Source organism: Aegilops tauschii, chromosome 4 (assembly GCF_002575655.3).
Source record: "Aegilops tauschii subsp. strangulata cultivar AL8/78 chromosome 4, Aet v6.0, whole genome shotgun sequence".
NCBI classification, from domain to species: domain Eukaryota; kingdom Viridiplantae; phylum Streptophyta; class Magnoliopsida; order Poales; family Poaceae; genus Aegilops; species Aegilops tauschii.
In genome coordinates this window covers 30,736,170-30,763,910 of record NC_053038.3, presented here as the reverse complement: position 1 = coordinate 30,763,910, position 27,741 = coordinate 30,736,170, and the positions used below count along the sequence as shown (strand labels likewise).

Sequence of the window (27,741 nt, the reverse complement as noted above, 5' to 3'; positions counted from 1 at the left end):
TCAGACGGATATGAGGGGTGCCGGTCAGCCCGGACATTTAAGGCCCGTTTGAGAGCTTCTGTTGGATCGGTTTTTTGTGACGGGTCAGTGACCGGACGACCTACCCGGGCGTTTGAGATGGATATAGGGCGCCCAGATGTAGATGCTCTCATGTTCTACTCGGGCATGCGCTTTGGGCTGAAAACCTTTCATCTGGTCTTTGGTGGCCGTGTCTGACGACAACGACCCTACTATATCACTGCTTTCTTGAAGGCGTCCCTTTGGGTAACTTTTTTTTGAAGAAATTGTGTTGTCAAGGGTAATGGTGGATATCTTTTTTCTAAATTTATTTCGGACTTTCCGGCAATATGTGTTTAGTTTTTTTTTGAAAAAAGTAAAATAAAAAAATGTGCGTGCGCACGTTCGTCAATCTACAAAGACATTTTTTATGACGACTTCGTCAATCTCAAGACAATGTGCCGGCTCAGTCTCTCAGAGGTGCTCATAGAGACAGAATGTGCGTGCATGAGTTCGTAAGGATGAGTATATGCGTGTATGTATGATCGTCCGGTGTTAAAAAAATGTACACAAGCTAGTCGATCGAAAGCGATCAGGAAGCGATATACACTGAATGTGTTCCATTAGTTGTTAAAACATTGACACACAGAAAAATGTTGCGATGTCTCCTCTCCTGTTGTCTCCGTAGAGGAGGCAAAACTTTGACGAGGAAAAACGTTCTTCCCACTACGATAATAGATAAAGCCGGTCATATATAGCTCCACGTGGTCCGATGTAGATCCACAGTACCACCGTAATGCCCAGAGATCTCAAGACGATACACACACCGATTGACTTGAGAATGTTGTTTGTGCTTAGCAGTTAGCACTATCACGCCATGCGCGTTCATAATCCCATATGATCTGCAAAATCGACATGTTAACGAATCAAACAACGTTAACAAACAATGCGTGCGCCCATTTACAATTTAAGATTCGCAAGTCGTGAAGGAAGAACCCTTTTGGCGAAAACAAGAACAAAATATGAATATATAGCATGTGTTGTGGCTAGGATTAGATCCTGTCGAGGTTGCTGGAGGAATCGAGCGATGTTTAAGTAGGTTCCTCCTAGGGGCACAGCAGTCGCCAGATTAAAATTCAGAGCTGCTAGCATCATCCAGGCTGGTGAACTTGTTGGGAACTACTCCAGTGTATAACCGTTGCCGGATCCACGGTAGACCAAATCAATTCCTTTGACTTTGCATTTTCTTTTCGTTCAAACTGAAGTTAGAAATGTATTCAGAGTTTAGTAGTCCATGGACCATTTCGAGAGCGTTGGATAGGTTCGTTGTGCACCAATTTTCTAGGGCTGGTTGTGTTTTTAGAGGGCGATTTTCATGGTCAGTTTCCATGTACTATGTAATGTTGTCTTATGAGGAGGAAAAATATTTTTTTCAACCTCATATCATTTTTTTTGACAAATGATACTTTATTTAATCATCTGTGAGAACCAACGTATCAATACAATAAACAAGACCCAACTTAACTATTTCATGGGCAACGTGATTGGTCTCTCTATTATAATGAGCGAACAAAATATGATTAAAGTTCCGAGTCATATAAATTTGTACCCTGAAGTTTAAAAAACCATATGATTTGTACCCTGAAGTTAATAAAAGCATCTCTAGCAGATCCTTTAAAGCCTTGCCGACCCTTATAATTCCGGCCGATTTACAGGATTTGGTAAAATATCGGCCCGAATAGATCCGATAAATAAAGCCCAGCCCGTAAAACCCCGGCTCCGCCGCTATATTTACCATATCCCACCCGATTTAGAGTTCCTATCCGGTATTTCCTGCACCCCCCTCCGCCGCAAATCCCCCCGCTCGGGCGCCAAATCCACCCTCTCCGACGACCGTTTCTAGCGCGCACAACCCATTTTCGAGTACATCCATGTCGAGCGGAGGTCGTGGGCGTTGTGGTCACGAGGGCCGCGGCGACTCACCGGCGCACAAGCGAGCCCGCCATGATGACAAGGCCCGGCAGCTCCCTCCGTCCCCCGGTCGAGCCATGGCGCTCCAAGCAGGTGCAGGAGGGTGGCGCCCTCTCCCGCAGCTGCGACCGAAGGGCGTGGAGCAAGTTCGACGAGATGGGAACCTCCTTTGGCCGGCCACCAATGGGCTCCGCAAGGCGTAGTTCGAGCTCCACGAGGCGAAGGAGGCAGTGGCGGCCGGTGAAGAAGGTGCCGCTGCGTGGCTCGAGGGTGCCAAGGAGGGGTACGAGCTCACGTATGTTCTATCCAACTCCGCGGCCGAGTACTACCTCAACGTGAAGCCCTAGAGTAGTTTAGATTAGGTTTATCTACTATGTTTTTAAGTTTGTGTGTTCAAATGTGTGATGAACTCCGGTGAACTATGGTGACGTGAAGTTTAAGTTTAAATTATACAGTATTGTATATCGGATCTGTTATGTCGTGCCTTCCGCGGTAGTGCAAATTTGTTTTATAGGATCTCTTAAACAAAATTTGTGGTATTGTGTTTTACATGATTTGCTAGAGATTCTCTAAAACGAGTTTAATGTAGCCCTTGAGTGGCTTTACGTCACATTTAGGATGGTTTTGCACCTGAGCTGTTGACTTGCGAAAATTCCCCTCCCCTGCCACTCGCCCATGGCGCTCTTGCTGGTTCTTAGAGCACCATTTCACCTCGATTAGCATGCTGAAGATCTACACGCACCTCCACCGCTCTCTTTCCTTCTCACCGCGTTGCCTCGCGCGTAGCTCGACCACACAGAGAACACACGCTCGCGGCACCAAGCCACGCGAGCGAGTGCGCTTGGGCAAGCGATGGCCCAGCAATCCCAGGCTCCCAGCCATCCCCGAGCGCAACTCATCCAACCTCGAGCTCCGCCTCCTCCCTTGTACTCCTCCCGCTGCTCCAATTTAGCCTAGGCCCCTTCCTTCTTCACCTCCGAAGGGACCGCCGTCGTGGCTGCCAATGACGCTGCCTAGCCCCTGGTGCGTCTCCCACTCGCTCGCTTGCCACCCCGATGGTAGGGTTTCCTTCTCATCAAGTTGCTACAACTGGTCCATTGTTCTTAGAGAACAATCGGCTGGTTTTTAATAAACTAGGTAAATCATATGATTCTCATGGATTTTTAAAATGCTCATGAATTTGAGAAAATGATCACGGATATGAAAAAATATCATGAATCTGAAAGAAGATTACGAACTTGAAAAAAATCGCAAATTTGACACCAATTTAAAAAAATCACAATCTTTTAAGAAAATATGCGGATTTAAATGTTCATAAATTTATAAAAAAACTAAATAGATTTTAAAATATAAAAAGGAAAGTAAAAAAAGCAAAAGCAAAATAAAAAAAACAAAGAGAAAAAACTTCGGTCAGAAGAGCTTATGTGAGGACGATATCTTAGATGAGCCGGCCCACCTAGAATCAAACGGGGTGTACGCTATCTACAATCTGTACCTAATAATAACGGGCTATAGCTTCTGGCAGTACGTCACGAAAATTGCCCCTAAAATTGCAAAATATTACCCAGCAATCCCCCGTCTGGGCCGGCCCATGCAATAGGGGTCTTCTATATTGCACTTTGCGCATTGGGAGAAGATGCAGCGTGCCTGTTTGGGCCGGCCCATTTCTTGGCGGCCTGTTTTTTAAATTTCGTTTTCTATTAGTTTTTTATACTTTAATAATTTAAAAAATGTTCATGATTTCAGACTTCAGAAAAGCACCGAAATTTAAGAAAAAGATAATTATTCAATAAATGTTTAACAAATCATAATTTTTTTGGATCCAAAAAATGTTCGCGATTTTATAAAACAAAAGATTTGCAATTTTGAAATAAATGTTAGGGAAATAAAAAAAATCATGATTTTTAATAAGTTCATGTATTAAATAAGTTAATGACTGTGAACAAAATTTTGCCAACTCAAAAAATGTTCATTAATGAAAATACATCATAAAAATTCAAAAACTATTCGTGACCTACAAAATATTTTATTCATTCATAAAATGTTCATTTATTGATAAAATGTTTACTAAATCAAAAAAAATGTTCGTTAAATCAAAAGAATGTTCGTAAATTTCCAGAATGGTTTCACCAATTTCCACAAAAATGTTCGCTGATTCTAGAAAATTGTTTAATTTTTTTTCACAATTTTTTTTGCAAATAGCATAAAATGTTCATGAATTCAACAAATGTTTTTGATTTTAGAAAATTGTCGGAAATTTGTAAACGTGTTAACGAATTTGAAAAATGTTCATGATGTCAACTATGTGCACAAGTTTATGATTTCACGAAAATTGAGAGTGATAGTGTATATTGATGATGCAGCAAAATGTGATCATGGGCATTGGAGATTATGATTTCGTTTTTCTCCTGTTGCAACGCACGAGCCCTTTTGCTAGTTAAGCCTATATTTCACGCTATAAGCGCCGAGTAGGCTTTTCCACCGCACTTGAAACTGCACAAAAGATATACCTCGATGTTACAAACCATCTCCATCGAATCTTGTTCCGTGACGAGAATAGAACAGACTGGCACTCCAAAATTTAAAAGACACCACCACATCAAAATTACTCGAATCACAGCGCCTCAGAATGTAAGTGGTTGCGGCATCAACATGTCCTGCCACCCACGAAATTAAATCTAAATAGCATACGTGAGTGCCCAGTAAAATTAAATGACATGTGGGATAGCCCACAAAGCCCATGGAGTCCAGGGGCGTTGTTGTCTTGATTCCCCTCCACGGCCAGAGCGGGAAAACGCCATGCTCTAGTGCTCCGGAGCTTCAGACCAGCCAGTCCGTAAATTTTAGTGGGCAGTCCGTGTGTCTAGCATTTTTTGAGTGCTCCGAGCCCTAAATAAAAAAGTGCTCTCCACCGATCGTCACCTTTTCTCCACGAAATCCAGCTCCAGCTACGCCCTTCCTCTCCACCGAGCAGCGCGTCTTCCTCATCTTCTAGGCCTCCACGAGGCACCAACAGCCACCGAACTCGAAGCACCGCCGTCTCACCCCCTGCCAGGTGCCGCCGAACTCGACTCCATCTCCCAAGAACCAGCACCCTGACAGCAACTTCACCGGCCGCCGCCCCCTCCAGCTCCCACCGAATTCCTGCTTGATCTGCTGATTGATCCATTGTATCAGTGTATCTAGTTTCTGCTTTGTAATGTGTGGTACTATGGTAGTACATGGAAGCTGGATGTGGGGATGCAACATAAGAAGTGGTGGCCGGTGCGGGCAAGTCCCAGAATGTCTAGCAATCTGTCCACTTACATCCTGAACAGTGGCTATCGTCAGGCGTCAGTCCAAAACCTCAGATCGCCTCCCTGGTGACAAGGTTGATGCTGACGACGCGGAATCAGCCCGATCATTTCCAAGTTGAGCCCCCTGCACAGTTCATCAAAATGGAAGGAAATCGACGAAATCAGAACCACTTTGCTAGAAAATGAACACTCACATGGACAGAAAGGAAAAAAAGTTTTCCCATGCCAATGCAGGTTTCAGGATCATTGACCCATCGTAAGCCAGAAATTTAGTTCAAGCCAATCCTTTTTCACACTCAATTCAGATATCACCGGCTTTCCTTTGGCGATCAACTGGAGTACAAACTGAAGAGATTGGCTAGGGCATGAGCTTAAGGTAGGATTGCATCTCCACGTCCAATTATGAATGACCTACTATGATGCAACGTGGACGAACCCCGACTACCAACCAAGGTCTTCACCTGCGTCTAATCGGACAAGGATGCGTAGGCAAGTAAGAGCATCTCCAACAGATGATGTAAAACAGTTGCGGTGCCCAAAAAACTGCCGTTTGAGGCATTTGGGTTAAAAAACAGCTCCAACAGATATGCATCTCTATTTGGTGATGACTATTTTTTGGGGAACCCAAATTTAGCTCCAAGTCCTACATATTTGCAGCATCACTAGTGTCTTTCTAATTTTTTTTTACGGCTGTGTTGGGAACCCAACCGCCAGTGTGAACTTCCACCGCCGCCTCACCCCACCGCACCGGCCGATTCCGGCCACCGCCGCAACCACTCCGCCGACCACTGTGAACCCCCGCCGCCACCACTCCGCCAGCCACCGTGAACCCAGCCGCCACCCCATTGCCCCATCCCGCCCCTTGGCGACCTATGCGGTGCCCCGCCCCTCGACGACCTCTGCCGCGCCGCCGCCCCCAAGCACCCCGCCGTTGTCCCTGAGCTCTTGCAACCGGCCCCCAACTTCCCCGCCACCGGATTCCGCTGTCACCATCGCCATCCCACCGAGCTCCTCCCTGCCGGCGGATCCGCCTCTCGGCCTCCCCGCCGTCGGACCGTCATATTCTATGTGGTTCTCAATTTTTTGGGCACCAGTTTACATCATCTGTTACGGCAGAAATTTTTTTGGTGCCTGTTGAGGATATAGACCTTAGAGTCACCCGCCAGGAGGGGCCGGGTTACTCATATGGTCATTGCCAGAAGCCCGGCGCTAAGCTAGAAGACGGTGGGCCAAAGATGGGCTTAAGACCCGGATGTGGCTTAAGGCCCGTAGTTGCAATCATTATCATGGTAGAACTTGTAGTGTAAGGCAAGAATAGTTGAGAGTCCGAGCCGGACACTCTTATGAGCCAGCCGGGACTCTGAGAGCTGCTGGGCGTCAGCCTCCCTATATAAAGGGACGACCCGGCAGCGGTTTAGGGACAAGAAAGATCTCATCGAGAGCCAGGCGTAGCAGTTTAGCTCCCTGGTCATCGAAACCCTAATCAATACCACCTCAACTGGACGTAGGCTTTTACCTTCACCGTAAGGGGCCGAACCAGTATAAACCCTCGTGTTCCTTGTCCCACTTAACCCCTTCAAGCTTCCTAGTTGCGATGGCTCCACGACTAAGTCCTAACTCGAGGACATCTGCCGTGACAATTCCACGACTAAGCTTGTTGATTTTGTTCCAGGAGATTCATCTCAGCAGTTTAGCATCAGTGCCAATCTGGATCCCAAATAGGAAAGCGCGCTCATCGAGTTCATCCGTGAGAATAGGGACATCTTCGCATGGAAACCTTCTGACATGCCAGGTGTACCTAGAGAACTCGCTGAGCACACTCTCAATGTTGATCCGAAATTTAAGCCGGTCAGGCAGTTTCTTCGGCGGTTTAATGAAGAGAGGCGGAAAGCTATTGTTGAAGAGGTGGCTCGGCTCTTGGCGGCCGGGTTTATTGTTGAAGTCTTTCACCCAGAATGGTTAGCTAACCCGGTGCTCGTACTCAAGAAGAACGGCACTTGGCGGATGTGTGTGGACTACACGGACTTAAACAAGGCGTGTCCGGCTGATCCTTTTGCCCTTCCCCGTATTGATCAAATTATTGATGCTACGGCGGGTTGTGCGCGCTTAAGTTTCTTGGACGCTTATTCTGGATATCATCAGATTAAGATGGCAGTTAAGGACTAGGAGAAGACGGCGTTCATCACTCCCTTTGGAGCCTTCTGCTATGTGTCTATGCCTTTTGGACTCAAGTGTGCACATGCGACTTATCAGCGTTGTGTACAGAACTGTCTTCATAACCAGATTGGGCGCAATGTTCATGCTTATGTGAACGATATTGTGGTTAAATCCATAAAAGAGGAAACCCTGATAGATGATTTAAGGGAAACCTTTGATAATCTCCGGGTCTACAAGATGATGCTTAACCCGGCCAAGTGTTTTTTTGGTGTTCCTGCATGCAAACTCTTGGGTTTTTTGGTTTCTGACAGAGGCATTGAAGCTAACCCGGAGAAGATCAAGGCCATCACCTCCCTGGCTAAGCCGGCGTGTATAAATGACATTCAGCACTTGGCGGGTCGCATCGCTGCTTTAAGCCGGTTTATAAGCCGTTTGGGTGAGAAGGCCATGCCATTATATCAGTTGATGAAGAAAACTGATAACTTTGTCTGGAATGATGCAGCTAATACCGCTTTTGAGGACTTGAAGAAGCAGCTGGCAGAGCCCCCAGTCCTTGCTGCTCCGGTCGATAAGGAGCCCTTATTGCTGTATGTGGCGGCGAACGCACGAGCCGTCAGTGTGGCTGTGGTGGTGGAGCGCAAGGAAGAGGGTAAGGATCATCCGGTTCAGCGGCCGGTTTATTATGTCAGCGAAGTGCTTATCGAGTCCAAACAGCGGTATCCACATTGGCAGAAGCTTGTTTATGGTGTGTTCATGGCAAGCCGGAAGCTTAAGCATTATTTCCAGGGTCATCCTATCACTGTGGTCAGTTTTGTCCCTCTTGGTGATATCATTCAAAATAGAGAGGCCACAGGGAGAGTGGCTAAGTGGGCTATAGAGCTCGGACCCCATGGTCTGAAATACGTGCCACGCACTGCTGTTAAATCTCAGGCCTTGGTGGATTTCATCAACGATTGGACAGAGTCACAAGTACCCGAGCAAAAGCCGGATAACACATATTGGACTATTCACTTTGATGGGTCCAGGCAATTGGAAGGCTCGGGGGCTGGAGTTGTATTGGCTTCCCCTAAAGGTGACAAGTTCCATTATGTGCTACAGTTGATGTTTCCTTGCACTAACAATGCGGCTGAGTACGAGGCCTTGCTCCACGGTCTTCGGATGGCTAAGGAGATGAGCTTGAGCCGGGTAAGGTGCTTCGGCGACTCAGACTTGGTGGCTCAACAAGTATCAGGCAAGTGGGACTCTAAGGACCCTCTCATGGCGGCTTATCGCCGCGAAGTTGATGCCATTGCTGGGCACTTTCAGGGCTACCAAGTAGAGCACATTGATCGCAGGAAGAACGAGGCGGCTGATGCTCTGAGCCGGCTGGGTTCTCAGCGAAGACCGGTGCCGCCTAATACTTTCCTGGATGTCCTGTATAGCCCTTCTGTTAAGCTGCCTTCAGAGAAAGACTTGGCTGTCCCTGACCCGGAGGCACGGCTGGTGGCGGCTCTCCACATCATACCGGACTGGACAATGCCCTATTTGGCTTACATGACCCGGGGTGAGTTGCCTGAGGATGAAACTTTGGCCAGACAAATAACCCGGCGGGCTAAGTCAATGATTGTTATCAATGGCGAGTTGCATCACCGCAGTGTTACAGGAGCGTTTCAGCGTTGTGTCTCCCCTGAGGAAGGTCAAGAGATCTTGCGTGAGATTCATGAAGGGGATTGTGGCCATCACGCCGGCTCAAAGTCTCTTGTGGCCAAGGCTTTTCGCCATGGTTTTTATTGGCTGACGGCTCATGCTGATGCGGAGGACTTGGTCAGTAAATGTGATGGTTGCCAGAGGTTCTCACGACGGGCTCATGTGCCGGCTCAGGAGCTGAGGATGATCCCAATTACTTGGCCCTTTGCGGTCTGGGGGCTTGATATGGTTGGGCCTTTTAAAAGGTCCAAGGATAAGAAGACTCACCTCTTGGTGGCAGTTGACAAATTTACCAAGTGGGTGGAAGCGGAGCCAGTTAGCAAGTGTGATGCAGCCACGGCGGTTCAATTTATGAAAAAGGTGATTTTTCGCTTTGGCTTTCCGCACAGCATTATAACTGACAATGGCACCAATCTATCCAAAGGCGCCATGGAAGAGTTTTGTCAACGAGAGCACATCCGACTTGATGTTTCCTCAGTGGCTCATCCTCAATCCAATGGTCAAGCTGGGAGAGCTAATCAGGAGATTCTGAAGGGCATCAAGCCCCGGCTTTTGGTCCCTTTGCAACGGACGCCGGGTTGTTGGGTGGAGGAGTTGCCGTCCGTGTTATGGAGCATCAATACTACTCCTAACAAGTCTACGGGTTTTACGCCCTTCTTCATGGTTTATGGGGCAGAAGCAGTCCTCCCCAGTGACATCCGTCATGACTCACCTCGAGTGGCGGCTTATGTTGAGACGGACAATGAACAGGCGCGCCAAGATGCTCTTGACTTGTTGGACGAACAGCGTGATGTGGCAGCAGCTCGCTCAGCGATTTACCAACAAGACCTGCGCCGTTATCATAGCCGCCGGGTTAAATCCCGGGTCTTTCAGGAAGGTGATCTCGTGCTCCGGCTTATCCAAGATCAAGCCGATGCGCACAAGTTATCTCCACCTTGGGAAGGGCCCTTTGTGGTCAGCAAGAACTTGCACAACGGGTCATATTACCTCATTGACATTCGGGAGCACAAAGATTCACGTAAGTCGGAGGAAGAGACCCGTCGGCCGTGGAACATAGCTCAGCTTCGGCCTTACTACACTTGAGCCACCGGCTCTCATAATGTACATATTTCTCTCAGCCATGTATATATTATGATAAGCAATAAAGCAGGACCTCTGTCCTTTTTTCTCCTCCAAATGTGCACGTGTTGTTTTCATTACAAGACTACATGATAACTTGAAGGAGGATCCGGCTCATGATCGTATCCGAATCTAGCCGTAGGTAATAAGGTCACTTGGGGGCTTCCTGTTCAAACATAGGTCGTATTCGAACCAAAGAGAACATAGCTGTCGATACCCACGTGATTGGCAAAGTGCCGAGCTCATTGGGGAGTTTTCTTTGATCATTTTTGAATCATAGTTTAACCCCTTTGGGAACCGACGTGGATCGTATTCGAATCAGCGTCGTTAAACAATTCTTAAAATCACTTGGGGGCTTCCTGTTCAAACATGGTCGTATTCGAACCAAAGAGAACATAGCTGTCGGTACCCTCTTGATTGGCATCGCCACACCCACTGGGGGCTATATGATCGTATTCGAATCTTAGCATAACCCCTTTGGGCCGGGTCTCTGGTCGTATTCGAACTGGAAGCCCCTAAGTTCTTCTGCTTCATAGTAAGTTTCTTCTGATCGTTTCAAAGTGTGTACGGCCGGGTCTCACTTGGCCGGCTTAACTTTGATTTCCAGTGCTAGTTGGACACAATGGGCGTTATTACGACAGGTAAACCGGAATTGAGGTACCAACCTCATTACCCGGGTTATCTAAAACCGGAAGTATGCTTGCAGGCCGCTAAGTATGTTATTACAGCTGTATTAAGGATATAATTGAAGACCAGTCCTTTTTGATTCATATTCCGGGTTATATATCTAAAACTTATGATTCTCAGGGCGGTAAGCCGCCTCGAGACATGTGATTTGTCCTTCTCTGCAGGATAGTTAAAGGCAACTATTTTGAGATTAAGGAAAACAAATGATTGATTACGACCCGGAGAAACATAAAGGAAACAACTTCAACAGACTTCAGCATTCAAGGCGTGCACGATGGCACGGCAAAGATAAAGTATTGGTCCTACTCTATTACAAGACTCATTGAGTCCAAAAGGGTGAGGCATTGTTTGATAAGCCGCCAGCCGAGTTACGACGCTTGCTGGGTTGAAGTCTCCGGCTCGTTCCTCTCTTCTCCTCCGGCTGTTCCCAAGACCTGGAAAGTTGATGACTTCCAATCGATGCCGCAGAGAGCTTCGAATTGGGTTTCCTCGTCAATTAACCCGGCCGGGTCAATCTCCGGGGCGAAGGTGTGCTGACGAGCCGGCGGGATCAAGTTGAGGGCTTCATAGCGCGGAGTAGGGATCCTCTGATTTTCTGCATCGTAGCTCGGCTGATACTTAGTCAGATCTGTATCATTGCCAATCAGAGTGGCCACCGGGCGTACGGCTTTCACGCAGGCTGCGAAGTCCTTCTGATCAAAGGCGGTGCCGTCTTCCTTCAGACTTGGATAGCCGAGGGCGATGTCCGCCGGGTCTAACTCTGGCAGGAACGCCTTGGCCCGGCTCAGCGCAGCGATCGCTCCGGCTCTTGCAGAGGCCCGTCGCAGCTCTTGGATCCGTTGAGGCAGAACGGCGAGCCGGCGAAGGACTTCCGCCAGGTGAGTCGGCACCTCGTTGGATAGGGCCACCACAGCCAAGGCACGCTGTGACCCGGTGTAGAGTTGCTCCACCAGGGTGTATACGGCCTTTAGCTTGGTTACCACACTCTGGTTCAGGTTGGCACTTCTGGGACCTGTTTAAAAGAATAAGATAAGCCACCGACAAGGATGAGTTATGAGATATCAAAATTCTAAACTTGATGAAAGCCGGTGAAATGATTTACCGAAGATTGCGGCGACCATCTGGGACACTTGGCGCTTTAAACCGGCGAGTTCGGCGGTCTTCTCGGAGAGAGCCTTCTCCGCCTGTTCAGCCCGGTTCACCAGCGCGACCTTTTCTTCGGCCCAAGCCTTCCGTTCAGCGTGAAACTCCGTCTTCAGCTTTTCTTGCGCGGCGATGCTGGACACAAATTTGGCATTTGCCTTCCGGGTCTCCATTTCTTGCATCTTCAGCCGGTTCTTGAGATCAGACATGTCAGCCTCAAACTTCTTGCCAGCGGCCTACATAAATTTCCGGGTTATGGCATGAACAGTTACTATGCAAATTTAAAGTCCCAAGCATTTTCCAAGCAAAGACACTTGGCACTTGGGGGCTAATGCATATCGAACGTTTCTATCTACAAATTGCCGGTTCAATGGAGTAAGCCGGAACCTAAGTCTACAACATACTCAATCATAAGTCGTCGACTTGGGGGCTAGCATGGTAAAGGTAACTATGCAGTAAGTAAGAGGACAGAAGAATAATACCTCAGATTTCTGCTGGATCTGGTTCACCATGGCAATCTCTGCGTCCCGGCTCTTGTGCACTTGGCTGACGAAGCCGGAGACGATCTCTCCAATGTTCAAATTGGCATAGTCGGTGAGGTCCAGGTTCACCCGGCGGGACTCTAGCAGCTCCCCTTTGGCGGAGCACTTGGCCAGCGCAGTAGGTCTCCCCGGCTCAAAAAACTCCGTCCGGGTGATTACCACGTCCGGGTCATCTGCTGGTTGAGCCGAGCTGGAGGCCTCCGGGTTAACAGAAGCTTCTGTTGCGGGCTTGTTGGTTGGGGCAGCAGCCTCGGGAGCAGAGGCAGCTGGCGGTTCTTGAGCGGCTGCCTCTGGCTCAGGCAAGTCCGGCTCATCGACCGGCTTGGACTTCTTCGCCCTCTTGGTGAGCTTGGCCTGGGCACTGGAAAGATAGAAAGGTTAAGCACAAGGGTGTAAGTAAAGACAAAGTACAACATGAGATGGTTATCATTACCCGGGCACGGTCTTGAAAGCCGGCAGGCTTGACTGCATAGAGTCGCTAGAAGAGGGGGAAGTTTCCTGATAATTTGAGTCAGAAGAGTTGAGCGGTTGACGTATAACACCTGCCAAAGGATGAAAAGGGTACAATTTTGAGATCACCTCGGTCCGGCGTTTCCTCGATGCGTCAGGTAACCCGGAGGAGAGGTCGGTGCTTTTGTCGGTCCGGGTGTGCCGCCGGCTCTCATGCACCTGTCGCTTCAAAATAAATTGAGGGTCTTGATAAGCTAAAGGATGTGAAAAGCTTACTTTTCGGGTTACCCTTCGGATTTTCAGCCTTGGCAAGGGCTCCGAGTCGGAGGAAAATGTCGTTACCTCTTCAACCACCGGGTTACTTGCTCCGGTGTCGTCCTATTGATGAACAAATATTGGTAAGGCGGACAGAAATAAACAACAGATACAACAAGGACTTACAGGCTCAGGGGTTACCTCTGACTCGGAGCTGTCGCTTAATTGCATCAGCTCTGAAGCAGTTGGCCTACTTCCCTTCTTACGGGGCGCGGCTTTCTTGGCGGCTTTCTTCGCCTTTCTGGCCTTCTTGGCCGCCTCATGGTCATATTTGACCCGCCAGAACTTGTCATCAGCCTGAAAAATACAATGATGAATTCTTAAAACGATTCAGATGAAAGTTATATACAGAAGAAGATAAAATGTTCAGATCAGCGGCTTACCGCTGGGGCTGGGTTGGTCTTGCAGAAGGGGGCTAACCCGGTCCTCCCGCAGTCTGCCAGGCTCTCGTTCAAGAGAGCCTTGGTCATATCCTCTGCAACGTCTTTAGGAAGATCGTTGCGGCTATGTCTCTGAGGGTCATCCTTTCGGCCCGTGTACTCGCACATTAAGCCGGGGCGGCGGCTCAATGGGATCACCCGCCACGATATCCAGACCCGGACCAGATCGATTCCGTTCAGACCATTGCCCAGGAGAGCCTTGATCTTGTTGATGGTGGGGAGCAGAGGTTGGCGCTCCGCTTGAGTCAGCTTGTCTGACAGTGGGTGAGTCGGCTCCAGACGCGAGGGGCGAAAGCCGGGCAACGGACTCTCATTAGCCGGCGACATGTCTTGGCAGTAAAACCACGTCAGATTCCAGTCCTTGGGGTGGCTTGGCGGCTCTGCGTAAGGAAAAAGGCAGTCCCTCCGCCGCTGAATGGAGATGCCGCCTAGCTCCAAACTTGGCCCGTTGGCGCACTCGTTCTGGCGGTTTAAATAGAAAAGCTCTCTGAAGAGCAGCAGACTGGGTTCTTCTCCAAGGTAAACCTCGCAGAACACTTGGAAGTTGCAGATATTGGACACTGAGTTGGGTCCTATGTCTTGAGGCCGCAGATCGAAGAAATTCAGAACGTCTCTGAAAAACTTTGAGCCGGGCGGTGCGAAGCCCCGGCTCATGTGATCCGCAAAAATGACCTCCTCCCCGTCCCTTGGCTGTGGTCTCTCCTCTGATGGGTCGGGGGCACGGTAGGACATGACGTCCTTCTTGGGCAGATAGCCAGACTTGACAAAATCTGCTAACGTCTCGTTGGTGACATTGGACCTCATGCAGTTGCAAGTGATGGAGGCTTTAGGAGCTTTGGGAGGCATGGTGACTGTTGGAAGCCTATGATACAGGGAAAAATGTCCGGTTTAATAATGAGCCGGAGGAGACTTACAAGTTAAGGTTTAAGGTGGCGGCTTATGGAGGGGACTAATGATATATGTCTAAGTGCATCGGGTTATCTAAGCCGCTGGTGTGCTTGAGGGTAATTCAAATCGTCTACAGCCTTGTTGTAAATGAGCCGGAAAATTCTACGGCGCGTGGCTTCCTCTGAGCCGGAAGGTTCTACGGCGCGTGGTTTCTTTAAACCGGAATTGTAAACCGCCATGACTCAACAAGTGCAGTTTTTTACTAAGTGTGGTGAAAACAGGTTTCACACATTGCGGTAAATAATTTGGATCAAGTGGTTGGCAGAAAAAGAAAATTTCTAGACCTAAAAACAGACGCTGGAGAAGTTCTTGGGCTCGAACAAGGCTCTTATGCAGTAAAAAGAGGGCTGTTTGCATGTAAAATGGGAGCTAAACAGTTACCGCAATGGTTCTATGCAAGTCTAAGATCAAAAAGAGGCAGTAAAAATCAAATCTACTGAGGCCCGCGATGAACTACGAAGAACACGGACGAACTGCTCGAACCCTACTGCAGATCTGTTCTATAGGGCAGCCAGGACTTACAGGGGCTGGGGAGTCGCGGAGGTCGTCGCGTTTCTCTGGTCAAATCAGGGTGATGCAGCGGCCTGAGCTGGTGACGACGAGAAGACCCGCGGCGGCGACGGCGGCGGAGCTCGAGCAGCACGGGAACAGTAAGAGGAAGGAGACGACAGAGGAAGGAGAGTGAGAAAGGCCCGTCGGACCGGCCTATTTATAAGGGCAAGCTCATAAGTGGGCGCGAGAAACGAGGAGACCACGGCGTGGTTATCTCCCCACGAAACGCCTCGATTTTCGGGATGGCAGTAAAGATAAGATCCGTTGCGGATCTGGTGGAGTAAAAAACGGACTTAATGAAAGATGACATCACGGCGGATTACCCGGAGTCCAGAGGATGACGTCACGCCGGGTTATGGCCTTCACATAATTGTAAGCCGGAGATTTTCTGTCGAAAGGATTGAAGATTGACATGAGCCGGCTCAAATCAATCTAGGGCCTAATGTTGAGGATATAGACCTTAGAGTCACCCGCCAGGAGGGGCCGGGTTACTCATATGGTCATTGCCAGAAGCCCGGCGCTAAGCTAGAAGACGGTGGGCCAAAAATGGGCTTAAGACCCGGATGTGGCTTAAGGCCCGTAGTTGCAATCATTATCATGGTAGAACTTGTAGTGTAAGGCAAGAATAGTTGAGAGTCCGAGCCGGACACTCTTATGAGCCGGCCGGGACTCTGAGAGCTGCTGGGCGTCAGCCTCCCTATATAAAGGGACGACCCGGCAGCGGTTTAGGGACAAGAAAGATCTCATCGAGAGCCAGGCGTAACAGTTTAGCTCCCTGGTCATCGAAACCCTAATCAATACCACCTCAACTGGACGTAGGCTTTTACCTTCACCGTAAGGGGCCGAACCAGTATAAACCCTCGTGTTCCTTGTCCCACTTAACCCCTTTAAGCTTCCTAGTTGCGATGGCTCCACGACTAAGTCCTAACTCGAGGACATCTGCCGTGACAATTCCACGACAGTGCCCAAAGACTCTCTTCCCTAAAACCATTTTTGGGCACCAACTTTTACATCATCTGTTGGAGATGCTCTAAGGATGAATAATTGAAGACAAAGGCATGTCCCTGTGTGCAGGAGGTTGAAGAAGCACTTCAAAGCTACTCAACAACTTGTTGTCGGTGAGCATCAATAGAAGCCACTCATCAGTTCAAAAAAAAAAGCCGCTCATTATGCGTTGAGCACTGGCTACCTACCCACATTATCGATGTTCAGTTGACTACTACTATATATCCATCAAATGTGCTGCACATTTCTCAGGGCTGAGAATTCCCTAAGAAACTAAAATATACTGCTCCCTTGGATCCAAAATAAGTGTCGCGGTTTTGAACTAAGGTTAGTTCAACTTTAGTTCAAAACTGCCACACTTATCATGGATCAGAGGGAGTACAAATTAAGTGGATCTCTATTGCTTCCCATCCACAAGGATTTCGATGTCAAAATCATCTAAATTATCTGCATATGGACCAGTTGGAGGAAAGAGATAACGGCAGGGTTGCTAATTGCCAAGCAAACAAACATACCCAAGCTTGGCGTAGCCGTGTTGAAGTAGAAGAACCTGGAGACTACAAACTTAAAACAGTGGGAAAATAAGACATAATAATAGAATACCTAACCCTATCAAGCAAATCGCCACTCCTTAACGTTATATCAACGACTTATCTTACTAGTTAAAGATGGCAGCACAACAGTTCATTCTTTCCAAGTGTTTATGTGGGTCATGTTTAGAAAACTTGGGACAGCAAGATGAAACTCATGGCATACCTTTCTACTCTACTTCAGCGCCTTCAAGAGCTTCAATGCACCAGTAGCAGTAGTAAGCGTCTTGTGGGTTGATTATTTCTTGTAAGTGGTGATATTCTTCCCACTGGATCAACTATAATTGGAGTTGGAGTAGATCCATTGGCCATCGAGTTTCTCACAGAGGCGTGGAGGTGTTCAATATCAAGCACAGACCTAGCATCTGTTCTTGCATAGGTTGGATACACCTTAAAAGGAAACCGGGCTTGTAATACTGATCTCCAATATGGGAAAAACCTTCTCCTTGCATATGTGGGATCCCATCCTCCACCTACTTCCTTTCTCGCAGCCTGCCACATATTTCAACAGAGATACAGCATAAGAAACCAGATACATCCATATTCCAGCACGATCAGCCAGCACCTCTCGCTTGAGATGTTGTATGTTGATCAATACACAAAATTGGGTATCATCAGATATGAATGACTTTACTACAGAATAGTAATTAAGCAGCATCCTTAAGCAACATACTAAGCTGTTGAACCAGCACAAGGCATGGCACAAACATAGCAACTGAAACATGATTTTCTTATTGCATCAACGATTATATTACACTGCATATTCTTTTATCAGAATCTTCCTCGCAGGCACCAAAAAAAATTCAGATGCAAAAAATCAACACTAATAAGGTGTTAGAAATAACAACAATGTGCAAGTCCCCTTGGTGAAGTCCAAATGTTGATGTTACTTGGAATCTACACAGTTCTTTGGTAAAGAACCTGATGGGAAACACATCACATTAAGATGGCAGAGATGAATCATAGTTGGAATGCCATGGCATTGCAATAGGGCATACGTATTTGGAGGCAACTCAAAGCAGTGCCGAAAGGAAGGCCAACCAACCATGGTGGCTTAGCCGCAAGCAAGGCAGCGAGTGCATCGGATATGGGGAATTGCATAGATGAATAGAGTTCCCGTCTGTACAGACAAGTCTTGATGACTTTTTTTGCTTGGCTGTTCTAGTGGCAAAATCTAGTTTCTATAAATGTGTGGGTGAACACACTAGGTATTGTAGGCTAGAATTTAGATATTTTGTAGCTCATTTCGTGAGCACTGGAAGCAGCTTGAACCTTGTCCAAGTTCAGTAGCCAAAGTCCATTAGAACACGAATACTTGTACTCTTTAAATATGGCTGAATACATTACTAGAAAGCTGCCCAGCTTTGCAGCACCAAAACCATCACTTTGTGCTCTAATTAGCGACCCATTTTGTGCTCTTTTTTTTTTGCGGGTGCTGCCCTAAGGTGTAGGCAAAGCTGCTTGGTGCTGCTGCACCAAAATCAGCACTAAGGTCTAATGGTTACTTGTGTTTGTGTATGTGCTGCCGTGCCATAAGGGAGAGACCATCATCTCCAACAGCAGTGACCTGGACACAAGATTAGGGCAAGTCGAGCACAGTCAAAAGTGAAGAAAACGCACCTTAAAACAAAGATTCTACGATGTATCCAAAAGCGTTCAAGGGATTCGTCAATTTGGAAAATTTTCACTTCACATAATTTTTAAAAAGTAAGGTGTAAAAAAAAGGGAAAGGGCAGAAATTCTTATAGCTTCCTTTCTTTTTGCCGCCACAATATTATTACTCATTGCCAAACACCATCGGTCTATCCAAAAGTAGACTCGTTACCTTTTTCTTTGCAGCATGCAGATTGGCCGTTTTCGTAGCTGCTCTGTTTGCATCTGTAGACCCTATTATCCATTTAAAGAAAAGAAAAAGAAATAAGAGATTAGACTCATGTTTGTTAAATGAAAAAAGAATCACTTGAGCCTGACACAACTGTACCGCATGACTCTCTGTCCGACTTTTTGCAGTCATAGGGCTGGCTTCAAGAAGATAAAATAAAATAATCAGCAAAACAACCATTTATTCACATAGAAAATTATTGTGTTTAGTAAAATAAAGACTAGTACAGGTTTAAAGTGTCCATGGAATCTCCAGTAGGGCAAAATCCATACTCCTTGAGGATAGATGAAACATGTTCCAAGACCTCCACATGGGGCACCTAAATGACATACAAGCTGTTGCATGAGGCAATACATGGCTAACACAGATCTACTGTACATACAATTTAGCAAACATATAACCAAGGGTAAGCAGCGAGATGATGGAGAAAATTGCTTGGAGGAGAAAACTGCAGTTATACAATATGAGTTGGAAGGCAATAGAAATCTCGACACAATGGGGGCTCTTGTATCTTTCTTTTTTTACTGGGAATCCACAACAGAATGAAGTTACGCCAGTTATGCTATAGCCACTCAATGCAACCAGATCCCATGGTTGTGAAACAACTAATGATCTTGAGGAAGTGTTATTTTTTATGAAGTTCGTTTCTGTATAGATTTGTTAAAACAGAATGAACTATTATAACAAAAGTTGTTAAATACTACTCCCTCTGTCCCATAATATAAGAACGTTTTTGACACTACACTCATGTCAAAAACGTTCTTATATTATGGGACGGAGGGAGTACCTCTTTCCGTGTTTGTTAGGACAGCAAGCATAGGAAAGTGTGATTAAGTCCGCATTAAAGGTGCAGATTTTCCCCTCGATCTCCTTGCTATTCCTGCGTAACAATTGGCTGGCTGGATAACTAAGAGAAGAGAAATCTGGAGCTCATGAATATCAGGAGCATGCGCAGCGTGCACGTCCAGGGGCAACTCTTGTTAATTACGTGAGGCAAAAAAGCTCATTCGCTTTAATCGGATGCGAAGCATTTGGCCACCAGCCCCGTAAACACAGACGGGGGGAGTATAAAGACACAGTACTGTTCTTTTCAGTTGACATCAGATTATTAACATACTTCTTGCTAAGACTAGGGCATGTATTTTTTAAGACAACAGCACTAACAATAGTAAAATACAAATAGTATTAAAATATTAAGTAACAGACATCTAAGGCACCACAGCTGCAATGTACCAAAAACGTGTACCTCTGAATGTGCTTGAATGTATGCAGAAAGAGGTTCACCGACACGGGAAATTACATCAACAAGCAGACCTGCGCAATAAAGTGCCTTCATTTCCTCAAGAAGCTTCTGTGGCATTTCATTTGAACCTTTCCCCCATATCAAGGTAAATGAAAGCCTCAGTATATTGCTCTTGATCATGTCAAACCCATCTTTCTTACTACTGGATGAACAGCCTCCACGGATCTGCTCTTGGGCGGCCAGTAGTAGAACTGCAGACTGCGTAAGTTTTCCATCCTCAATGTATTTCCAGAGCTCTCCAAGTAGATTATTTGTTTTTTCTGCAAGCAGTCTAGTTGTATCCAAGAAGATCTTCTGTAAAACAACAATGGACAAAAATCTAAGCGCATTTAGCATTTGTATGCAAGCAAGTAGTGTTAAATAACCTTTTATATTTCGTTTTGTTTCCTCCTATCAAAGTAAATATGGATTAGGGACAATCTCCAAGGCAAAGAAAATGAAATTAGTTACTAGCAAAAGTTTTTGTATAGTTCAATGAAGACTCGTTATCCTTTACTATAAGAACATGTACTAACAAACAGAAACTCTACTTTCTCTGACAAATGGAGATGAAAGGATGCCCGGTCCTTAGTATCACTAATATCATTATAACAGCTGTCAGGGATCTATGGTATGACCACAGTTACTTTTATGTCATGCTGCAAAAGTAGTAATTCCTAAAGGGAGGGAAGTGAAACAGACCATTTCAGGTAGACACAGCAGACGGATAAGATTGTAGATATAATCCAGATGATTCTGGCTGGGAGAAAGATTGTCCTCCAGATACTTATGCAGGCAAGTATTCTCAACTGCGACATGGAGCGGGAGTAGATCCTCAATGATTTCCTTGCCAACTGTGCGTACATTGGCTGATGCACCATGGCGTAAAAGCAGCTTGATCATGTCAACAGAGAACCTTTCAGCAGCTTGGTGGAGCGGGAAGTATCCATATTTGTTTATGCAGTTGGGATTGGCGTGCATCCCACGGAGCTCAGGTGCCTCGCCCTCCAATACAAGTTGCGCACATTGCAGGGCATTGAAACTGACCAAGAAGGTTAAGGTTTGTGCGGTGATGGAAAGATCCCATGACATGGCCTTGCCCCCACCGTTCCTGAATAATCGGAGGAAGCGCCGGACATTATCCTTTGAAAAGATGGGCTCCAATTTGGCATATTTGTCGAAGAAGTCATCACACACCCACTAGATGGATCCGTCACAGTTGAAAGGTGAAAGGCATCAGTTATCCGACTAGAAGCACAAAAAAATTAACTGGAGGTGAATATATGACAACAACAATAAAAACAACAAAACCTTGTAACCCAAGCAAGCTGTGTAGGCTAAAGATACCAAACATGAGGCACCAAGGAGGGAAGAGAAAGCAAGGGGTTCTAAAGCTATCATGGTTCCTATTTAAGGTTCATGCTCCCTCCATTCTAAAATATAGTGCGCCCGCGCTTTCCGAGGTCCAACTTTGACCATAAATTTAACCAACGAGACCGACTGCGGCGGGAGAAAAAAATATATAATTGAAAACTTCTTTTGAATACGAATTCACTGGTATAACTTTTGTTCCCGCCGCAGTCGGTCTCGTTGGTTAAATTTATGGTCAAAGTTGAAGCACGGCAATAGAGGAAGCACTATATTTTGGAACGGAGGGAGTATATGGCAACAATAAATATATTGTTTCAGTAGACATAAGTACCCAATAATATTACAGAGTTAAACGAAATAACTAATATAATGGAATGACTCATCAAACGGATTCTGTAAATGAAGGTAACAAAAACCTCGGGAGTAGGGTCTGGAATGATTATGTCATTTGCTCTGGACTTGGCCATGGAAAGAGACCTTTCTGCCATAAGCTGAAAGAGAGGATGTCAAGAGGCGGCACTGGGAAAGAAAAAAGAAGGGGAAAGAATATCACACAGATGGATAGTCATCATACCTCATTGATCTTTGTCATATCGAATCCCTCAGTATATTCAAAGTGAGGGCAAGGGCCCAGCGGATACACACTTCTTACTGTAATTGATCCATCTACACCATTAACGTTATCTTTGTCTAGGGCAGCGACCTCCTCAAATTTCAATTCCATACTTCCGCTTTACTGAAACAAGGAAATTTAATTTTGAATTATGCTCCAAACAAGATTACTACAATCCTGTGATGGTCAAACGATGATCCAGAAGACCCTGAGATAAAATGAGTCCAATCTAAAATGGATCGCGCATCACTGAAACATAAACATGTGCTGCAAATAGAAAACATTGTATTTGATCTGTAAATCCTGAAATGTAACAATGCTATATGCGGAATGAAGGGCCAACCAAGTTTCACAAATACCAGTTGACCAGGTGCTAGAAACTCCGGTGCATAGATATTATGGAAATCTAGAAACTGAAAGCTAAATTTGAAGTTACAGTTCAACAAGTATAAACGATATTCACTGGTTAATGACTCCCATGAATAGCTAACTTGCCTTACTGATGCCACTCAAAGCACAATGAGAGATCTTCGCATGCAAGGAACGACAGCAAACCAACTAAACGAAAAAACAGAAATTGGATTTTGAGTATCATATTTACTTCATATAAAAAAAGCACATCATGACTCAGTTGTCTTACATACAACTTGCAGAGTTGATACACATACAGATGGCTAGGAAGCAACTGAGACTAAATACTGCACCGAGAAAATGAGGTGCAAGAAAATTAAGCTTTCAGTCCAAGGTTCAGATTTGACATTAGGAACACCATAGAATCCGAGGGCTGTAACCAACAGATGTCGATCCCAATTTTAAAGAAGATAGCAGTTTCAAACTTTAAGGAACTTGTGAATCAACAGTCAGAAATAAAAATCAGCAAGGCTTGAAGATAAGGGACGAGACATTAGCTCTTCAGAGAACCGTCAGAGAGTTTTATACTGTAGATAGAAAACTAGAGCAATTCAAGAACGATGCAACATCAACAATTTATCTAGGCTTTATAATCAGCTGTAGTCGACCGTAAATATATCAGAGAAGGCCCGGCTAACAATTTCATCAGTACTCTAGGGCAAGATTTGGCACACTTCATCACGCACAGAAACCATACGTAACAGATCAGACATCAAACGAGAGCAATGTGCGTGTGGCGTGCGTGCGGTGGGATAGTACCTCGTTCACGGCTCGCCGCGGATCTGGAGGGAGGTGACGGCTAGTCGGCCACTCTCCTCGCCCCTCACGGTATGCGGAGGCTGGCTGCGTGTGGGTCTGTGGATGGGAGCTGGGGGTGCTATCGCGGCGGCGCTCACCTTGGCCGCCGGCCAATCAAGCGAGAAAAAGGTAATAACCAGAGCCTTCGAAGTTCTCTTAGGAAAATATTTTGGCTATTTATTAAAGCATCTCAAAAGTTCCCGTATATCCGTAAAAGAAATCCTAGTTTAAAGAAAGTTGTCAAAAAAATTGTTTCAACAGCTGCCGTAAACTTGATAATAAATTTAAGGGATTCCATATAATATGCCCAACTTGTCCATCTAGGGAAAGAAGACATTTCCCGTAAACTTTGGCAAGAGAATTTTCAGGCCGCCTCCACGCTTACCTTCATGCCCACTCCCTCCCATCGGCTAGCTGCGTGTCAGGACAAGAATACTAGCGACAACAGTTAGAATCATAACAGTACCGTTTCGTTTGCCAAAGAGCGTATCAACCGTCGATCTGCGATCCTACGGCGCCGGCGGGCGTAACGTTTCGCGCTCAAGACACTCGCACTCAACCGTAGATCTCAAGATGAACGGCTCCAGTGGTTGTAACGTCTTTTTGAACTTTACCACAACTCTGTAATGACTGAAGCTGTCGCTATCTCACTTTTCACCTGCTCAAACCCTTTTTAAACCCTCCTCCGGCTTGTCGAGAGGGCATTCTGGATGTATCTGGGCTTGGCCCCTAAAGCCGTCGTGTTCCGGCTGGCGAACCCTAGTTCTTGTGGCTCAGATCCACCAGCAACCGATTCCCAAATTTCCACCAAATTGAGTGACTTCTGTCTGTTCTTCTGAATTTAAACGACAGTCCATAGCTAGGTCCTGTCAATTGGTATACAAAGCAAGGTTTAATCCTCGGTGGCGGAGTTTAGCGGACTCTAGATCGAATCTGGAGAAGGCTGGGCAGCGGTGCGAAGCAGGGAGGAGACGGCGGCGGTAGACAGTTCGGAAGCAGGATCGGACCGGTTAGTGGTTTCTAAAGAACCTTTCTTCAGTGTCAAATCCCACCCAACCCTCCCTTCCAGTGCTTCTTTTCTCCGGCGGCGGACTACGTTCGTGGCAGCAGCGGTGAGAGAATTCGGGGCTCGAGGTCAGGTTTCTGGAAACCGGAGTAAAATCCCTCCCTCCACACCCTAGTAGCAGCTCCGCCCAGGTACTCAACTCTTGAATGATCAACCCACCCCTGGATCCGATGGCAAAGGAGGACGAGACACTGGAAACTGCATCTCTTGAACTAGAGTCTCTGCAGCTGGAGATCAAGACCCTGAGGCAAAACAGAGAAGACGATAAGAAGGAATTTTATGACTTTACTGAAACGGTCAACGGAAATTTTGCCAGCATTGGCAGGAACTTCAAGAAGATACAGGCGAGCCTGCGAAAATTAACAGAAGAGGATAAAACAGAGGAAGAGGAAGAAGATCCAAGTCCTCAGTCAGGCCGTGGGAGCACTATACCTCCTGGCCGCCCCAAGCAAATGTCAGATTCAAACCAGGGTGAACGAACAGGAGCGACAGTAGCTGGATTTGCGGTTCTCACTGACAAAGCAACAGGAAAAGAACTGAATTTGGATGGCACACCTAAAGGGCCTTACAGACATCCAAATCACACAGCAAACAAAGTGGAAATGCTCACACCTCAGAGTAATATGGGAGCAAATCAGGGAGAAGTTCAAGCAGTAGAAGAGATCCAGGAGGAAAGCCATCGTCAGGAGACACAAAGAGCACGACACTTGCATAATGATGTGCGAAGAAATATCTTAAGTGTCAAACCTGCCAAACTCAACATCTCTGAATTTGAAGGCACTGATGCAGACTCTTGGATACAGAACATAGAGCAATTCTTCGAAGCCTCCAGAACTCCTTTGGAGAAAAGAACTGAAATTGTTGTATCTTACCTGAAAGGAGAAGCAATACAGTGGTCGAGAGGGACTGGTTTTCTGGTAGCAAACATGCCTTGGCACAGGTTTTGCTCCCACCTGACAGACCGGTTTGCAGTAAATTCTGTATGTGAAAATGTTAAAGCTTTTCACAGCCTTACTCAAACCAGCACCGTGGCACAATATATTTCTGCTTTTGAGCAAAACATGAACCTCATGAGAAGAGACAATCCTGCAGTACCAGACAGCTACGACATGCATAGTTTTATCTCAGGGCTAAACCCCTACATTCAGAGTCACCTGGAATGTCACCAACCTAATAATATGCAAAGAGCAATGTGGCTTGCAAGGAGGATAGAGAAATCATGTCCCACCCCTACCAACTACAAGAATTCCACAACCTATTACAAGAGACAGAGCACTGCTGAAATTAGTAAACCACCAGCTCCTCTTGTAACCCCAGCAGCTACTGTTATCCAACAAGCTAGAGAAAAGGGAATTTGCTACAAGTGCAGAGAACCATGGTTTCCTGGACACAAACAAGTATGCAAAATGTCACAGAAAGCTCAGATGCAAGCGCTACAAGAACAAAACCCAGTAAACCCTGATGTCATATACATTGTTGATACAGAGGAAGAACAGTCTAACACTAAAGAGGACAACACAAACTCACAACAACTGAAAATATCCATGCATGCTGCAAATGGTACACCTGAGGAACAACCCAAACATACCTTCACTCTACAAGTCCAGATTGGATCAACTACGGCCCTAGCACTTGTTGACAGTGTAAGTACAACTACTTTTCTATCTACTTTGCTAGCTTTAAGAGCTGGGTGTGAGCTGACACCAGCAAAACAAGTAAAGGTCACTGTGGCAACACTACAAAAAAAGACACTTCCGTGATGATACGTGTTTGTCACAGTAGGTCACGTTTTTCTGTCATGCATGTACATCCATGACAAATTTATGACAGAATCAAGATAGTCATACCTGTGCTATCGTAGAAGTGTTCCATGACATTACCAAAATTATCATCACGGAAGTGTCCACTTCCATGACGATGAATCGCGCGTCACAGAAGTGCTTTCGTCAAGGGTGACCAACACGTGGCATCCACCGTAACGGAACGCCGTTAAGCTATCGAGTCAGGTTTTGGATCCGATAACCCGTTAACAGCCAAGACTAATGGGGATTTTCCACGTGTAAAATTCTGATTGGCTGACGGAAACACGTGTCAGCTCCGCGTTGGCACAGGTGTCACTCATCCAATGGGCGAGATGCGCCTATGATATGCTGACACATGGACCGGCCCAAAAGTGACCCATAAAGTTTAAATGGGCCGGCCCAACTAAAGGCCCACAAGATTTTGCGGTCCATAATGGGCCAGCCCAGCAAAAGGCCCACGAGATTTTTCGTATCATAATGGGCCGGCCCAGCTAAAGGCCCACGAGATTTTGCGGGCCATAATGGGCCGGCCCAGCTAAAGGCCCGCGAGATTTTGCGGACCATAATGGCCCGGCCCAGATAAAGGCCCAACATTCTCAGTTAAGGCCCGTACGGCTAGTGTAAAATCGGACCGTCAACAGCCTGTCCTAAACTTGTCATCATCGTGGCCCATGATCACTTCTGGCCCGTTAACAGTCCGCTAAGTATATGAGCCGAATTACGGCCCGGTGTATTTCCGGCCTGTTAAAGGTCCTGCTTCATTTGGGCCCATTTACAAACTTTTGGCCCATAAACGACCGTGAAGGATTTGGGTCATATTCGGCCATGTCTGACATTCGGCCTGTTAGCGGCCCGTCATAGATTTGGGCCACTTTCGGCCTGTTGTGATTTTTGGCCTGTTAACGTCGGACGAAATCCATGGGCCATATTGTTGGGAATCGTAGCATAATTTTAAAATTTTCCTACGCTCACCAAGATGCATCTATGGAGTATACTAGCAACGAGGGGAAAGGAGTGCATCTACATACCCTTGTAGATCGCGAGCGGAAGCGTTCCAATGAACGTGGATGACGGAGTCGTACTCGCCGTGATCCAAATCACCGATGACCGAGTGCCGAATGGACGGCACCTCCGCGTTCAACACACGTACGGTGCAGCGACGTCTCCTCCTTCTTGATCCAGCAAGGGGGAAGGAGAGGTTGATGGAGATCCAGCAGCATGACGGCGTGGTGGTGGATGTAGCGGGATGCCGGCAGGGCTTCGCCGAGCTTCTACGAGAGAGAGGGGTGTAGCAGGGGAGGAGGGAGGCGCCCAAGGCTGTGTGTTTGCTGCCCTCCCTCCCCCCTTTATATAGGCCCCCTTGGGAGGGGGGGGGGGCGCCGGCCAGGGATCCCATCTGGATGGGGGGCGGCGGCCAGGGGGGTGCCTTGCCCCCCAAGGCAAGTGGAAAACCCCCCCCCACCCTAGGGTTTCCAACCCTAGGCGCATGGGGGGAGGCCCATGGGGGGGCGCCCAGCCCACTAGGGGCTGGTTCCCTTCCCACTTCAGCCCACGGGCCCCTCCGGGATAGGTGGCCCCACCCGGTGGACCCCCGGGACCATTCCGGTGGTCCCGGTAC

At 46.9% G+C, this 27,741-nt stretch overlaps 2 protein-coding genes across 6 annotated transcripts; both read right to left on the bottom strand.

The window, feature by feature from the left end:
• Positions 1-4,518: 4,518 nt before the first annotated feature.
• Positions 4,519-23,403, bottom strand: LOC109753885 (uncharacterized). Of its 3 annotated transcripts, none has more exons than XR_012181275.1 (10): positions 23,217-23,402; positions 22,008-22,169; positions 21,850-21,924; positions 20,765-21,262; positions 20,027-20,377; positions 19,008-19,099; positions 18,880-18,916; positions 18,724-18,785; positions 17,065-17,390; positions 4,519-5,388 (listed from the first exon to the last, which is right to left on the bottom strand). XR_012181275.1 is itself a non-coding variant. In XM_020312822.4 (10 exons), the coding sequence occupies exons 2-9, from the start codon at positions 22,155-22,157 to the stop codon at positions 17,097-17,099; spliced, it is 1,563 nt and encodes a 520-aa protein (XP_020168411.1). In that variant the 5' UTR covers positions 22,158-22,169; positions 23,217-23,403; the 3' UTR covers positions 4,519-5,388; positions 17,065-17,096. The 3 variants fall into 3 exon arrangements, 2 of the variants coding, with proteins under 2 accessions (XP_020168411.1, XP_040242439.1); XM_020312822.4 differs by having other exon boundaries at positions 18,880-18,920; positions 23,217-23,403; XM_040386505.2 differs by lacking the exon at positions 4,519-5,388 and having other exon boundaries at positions 16,994-17,390; positions 23,217-23,403.
• LOC141021180 (uncharacterized) lies at positions 11,104-16,253 on the bottom strand. Of its 3 annotated transcripts, none has more exons than XM_073496148.1 (8): positions 13,747-16,253; positions 13,505-13,660; positions 13,391-13,426; positions 13,178-13,267; positions 13,032-13,096; positions 12,539-12,959; positions 12,016-12,292; positions 11,104-11,925 (listed from the first exon to the last, which is right to left on the bottom strand). In XM_073496148.1, exons 1-8 carry the CDS (start codon positions 14,647-14,649, stop codon positions 11,282-11,284), a joined length of 2,592 nt encoding a protein of 863 aa, XP_073352249.1. In that variant the 5' UTR covers positions 14,650-16,253; the 3' UTR covers positions 11,104-11,281. The 3 variants fall into 3 exon arrangements, with proteins under 3 accessions (XP_073352249.1, XP_073352248.1, XP_073352247.1); XM_073496147.1 differs by having other exon boundaries at positions 13,178-13,273; positions 13,747-15,954; XM_073496146.1 differs by having other exon boundaries at positions 13,178-13,426; positions 13,747-14,776.
• Positions 23,404-27,741: the final 4,338 nt, after the last annotated feature.

What these genes read in the sequence shown, in the direction of transcription:
- LOC109753885 (XM_020312822.4), bottom strand. Translation starts at nt 22,157, where the DNA reads ATGGAATTGAAATTTGAGGAGGTCGCTGCCCTAGACAAAGATAACGTT. An exon ending in ATATGACAAAGATCAATGAG is followed by an intron (nt 21,925 to 22,007) that starts GTATGATGACTA and finishes CCTCTCTTTCAG; the next exon opens with CTTATGGCAGAAAGGTCTCT. An exon ending in TGCATGCTGCAAAGAAAAAG is followed by an intron (nt 17,391 to 18,723) that starts GTAACGAGTCTA and finishes AATATGTGGCAG; the next exon opens with GCTGCGAGAAAGGAAGTAGG.
- LOC141021180 (XM_073496146.1), bottom strand. Translation starts at nt 14,649, where the DNA reads ATGCCTCCCAAAGCTCCTAAAGCCTCCATCACTTGCAACTGCATGAGG. An exon ending in GCGACAGCTCCGAGTCAGAG is followed by an intron (nt 13,427 to 13,504) that starts GTAACCCCTGAG and finishes GTTCATCAATAG; the next exon opens with GACGACACCGGAGCAAGTAA. An exon ending in AGATCCAGCAGAAATCTGAG is followed by an intron (nt 12,293 to 12,538) that starts GTATTATTCTTC and finishes AAATTTATGTAG; the next exon opens with GCCGCTGGCAAGAAGTTTGA.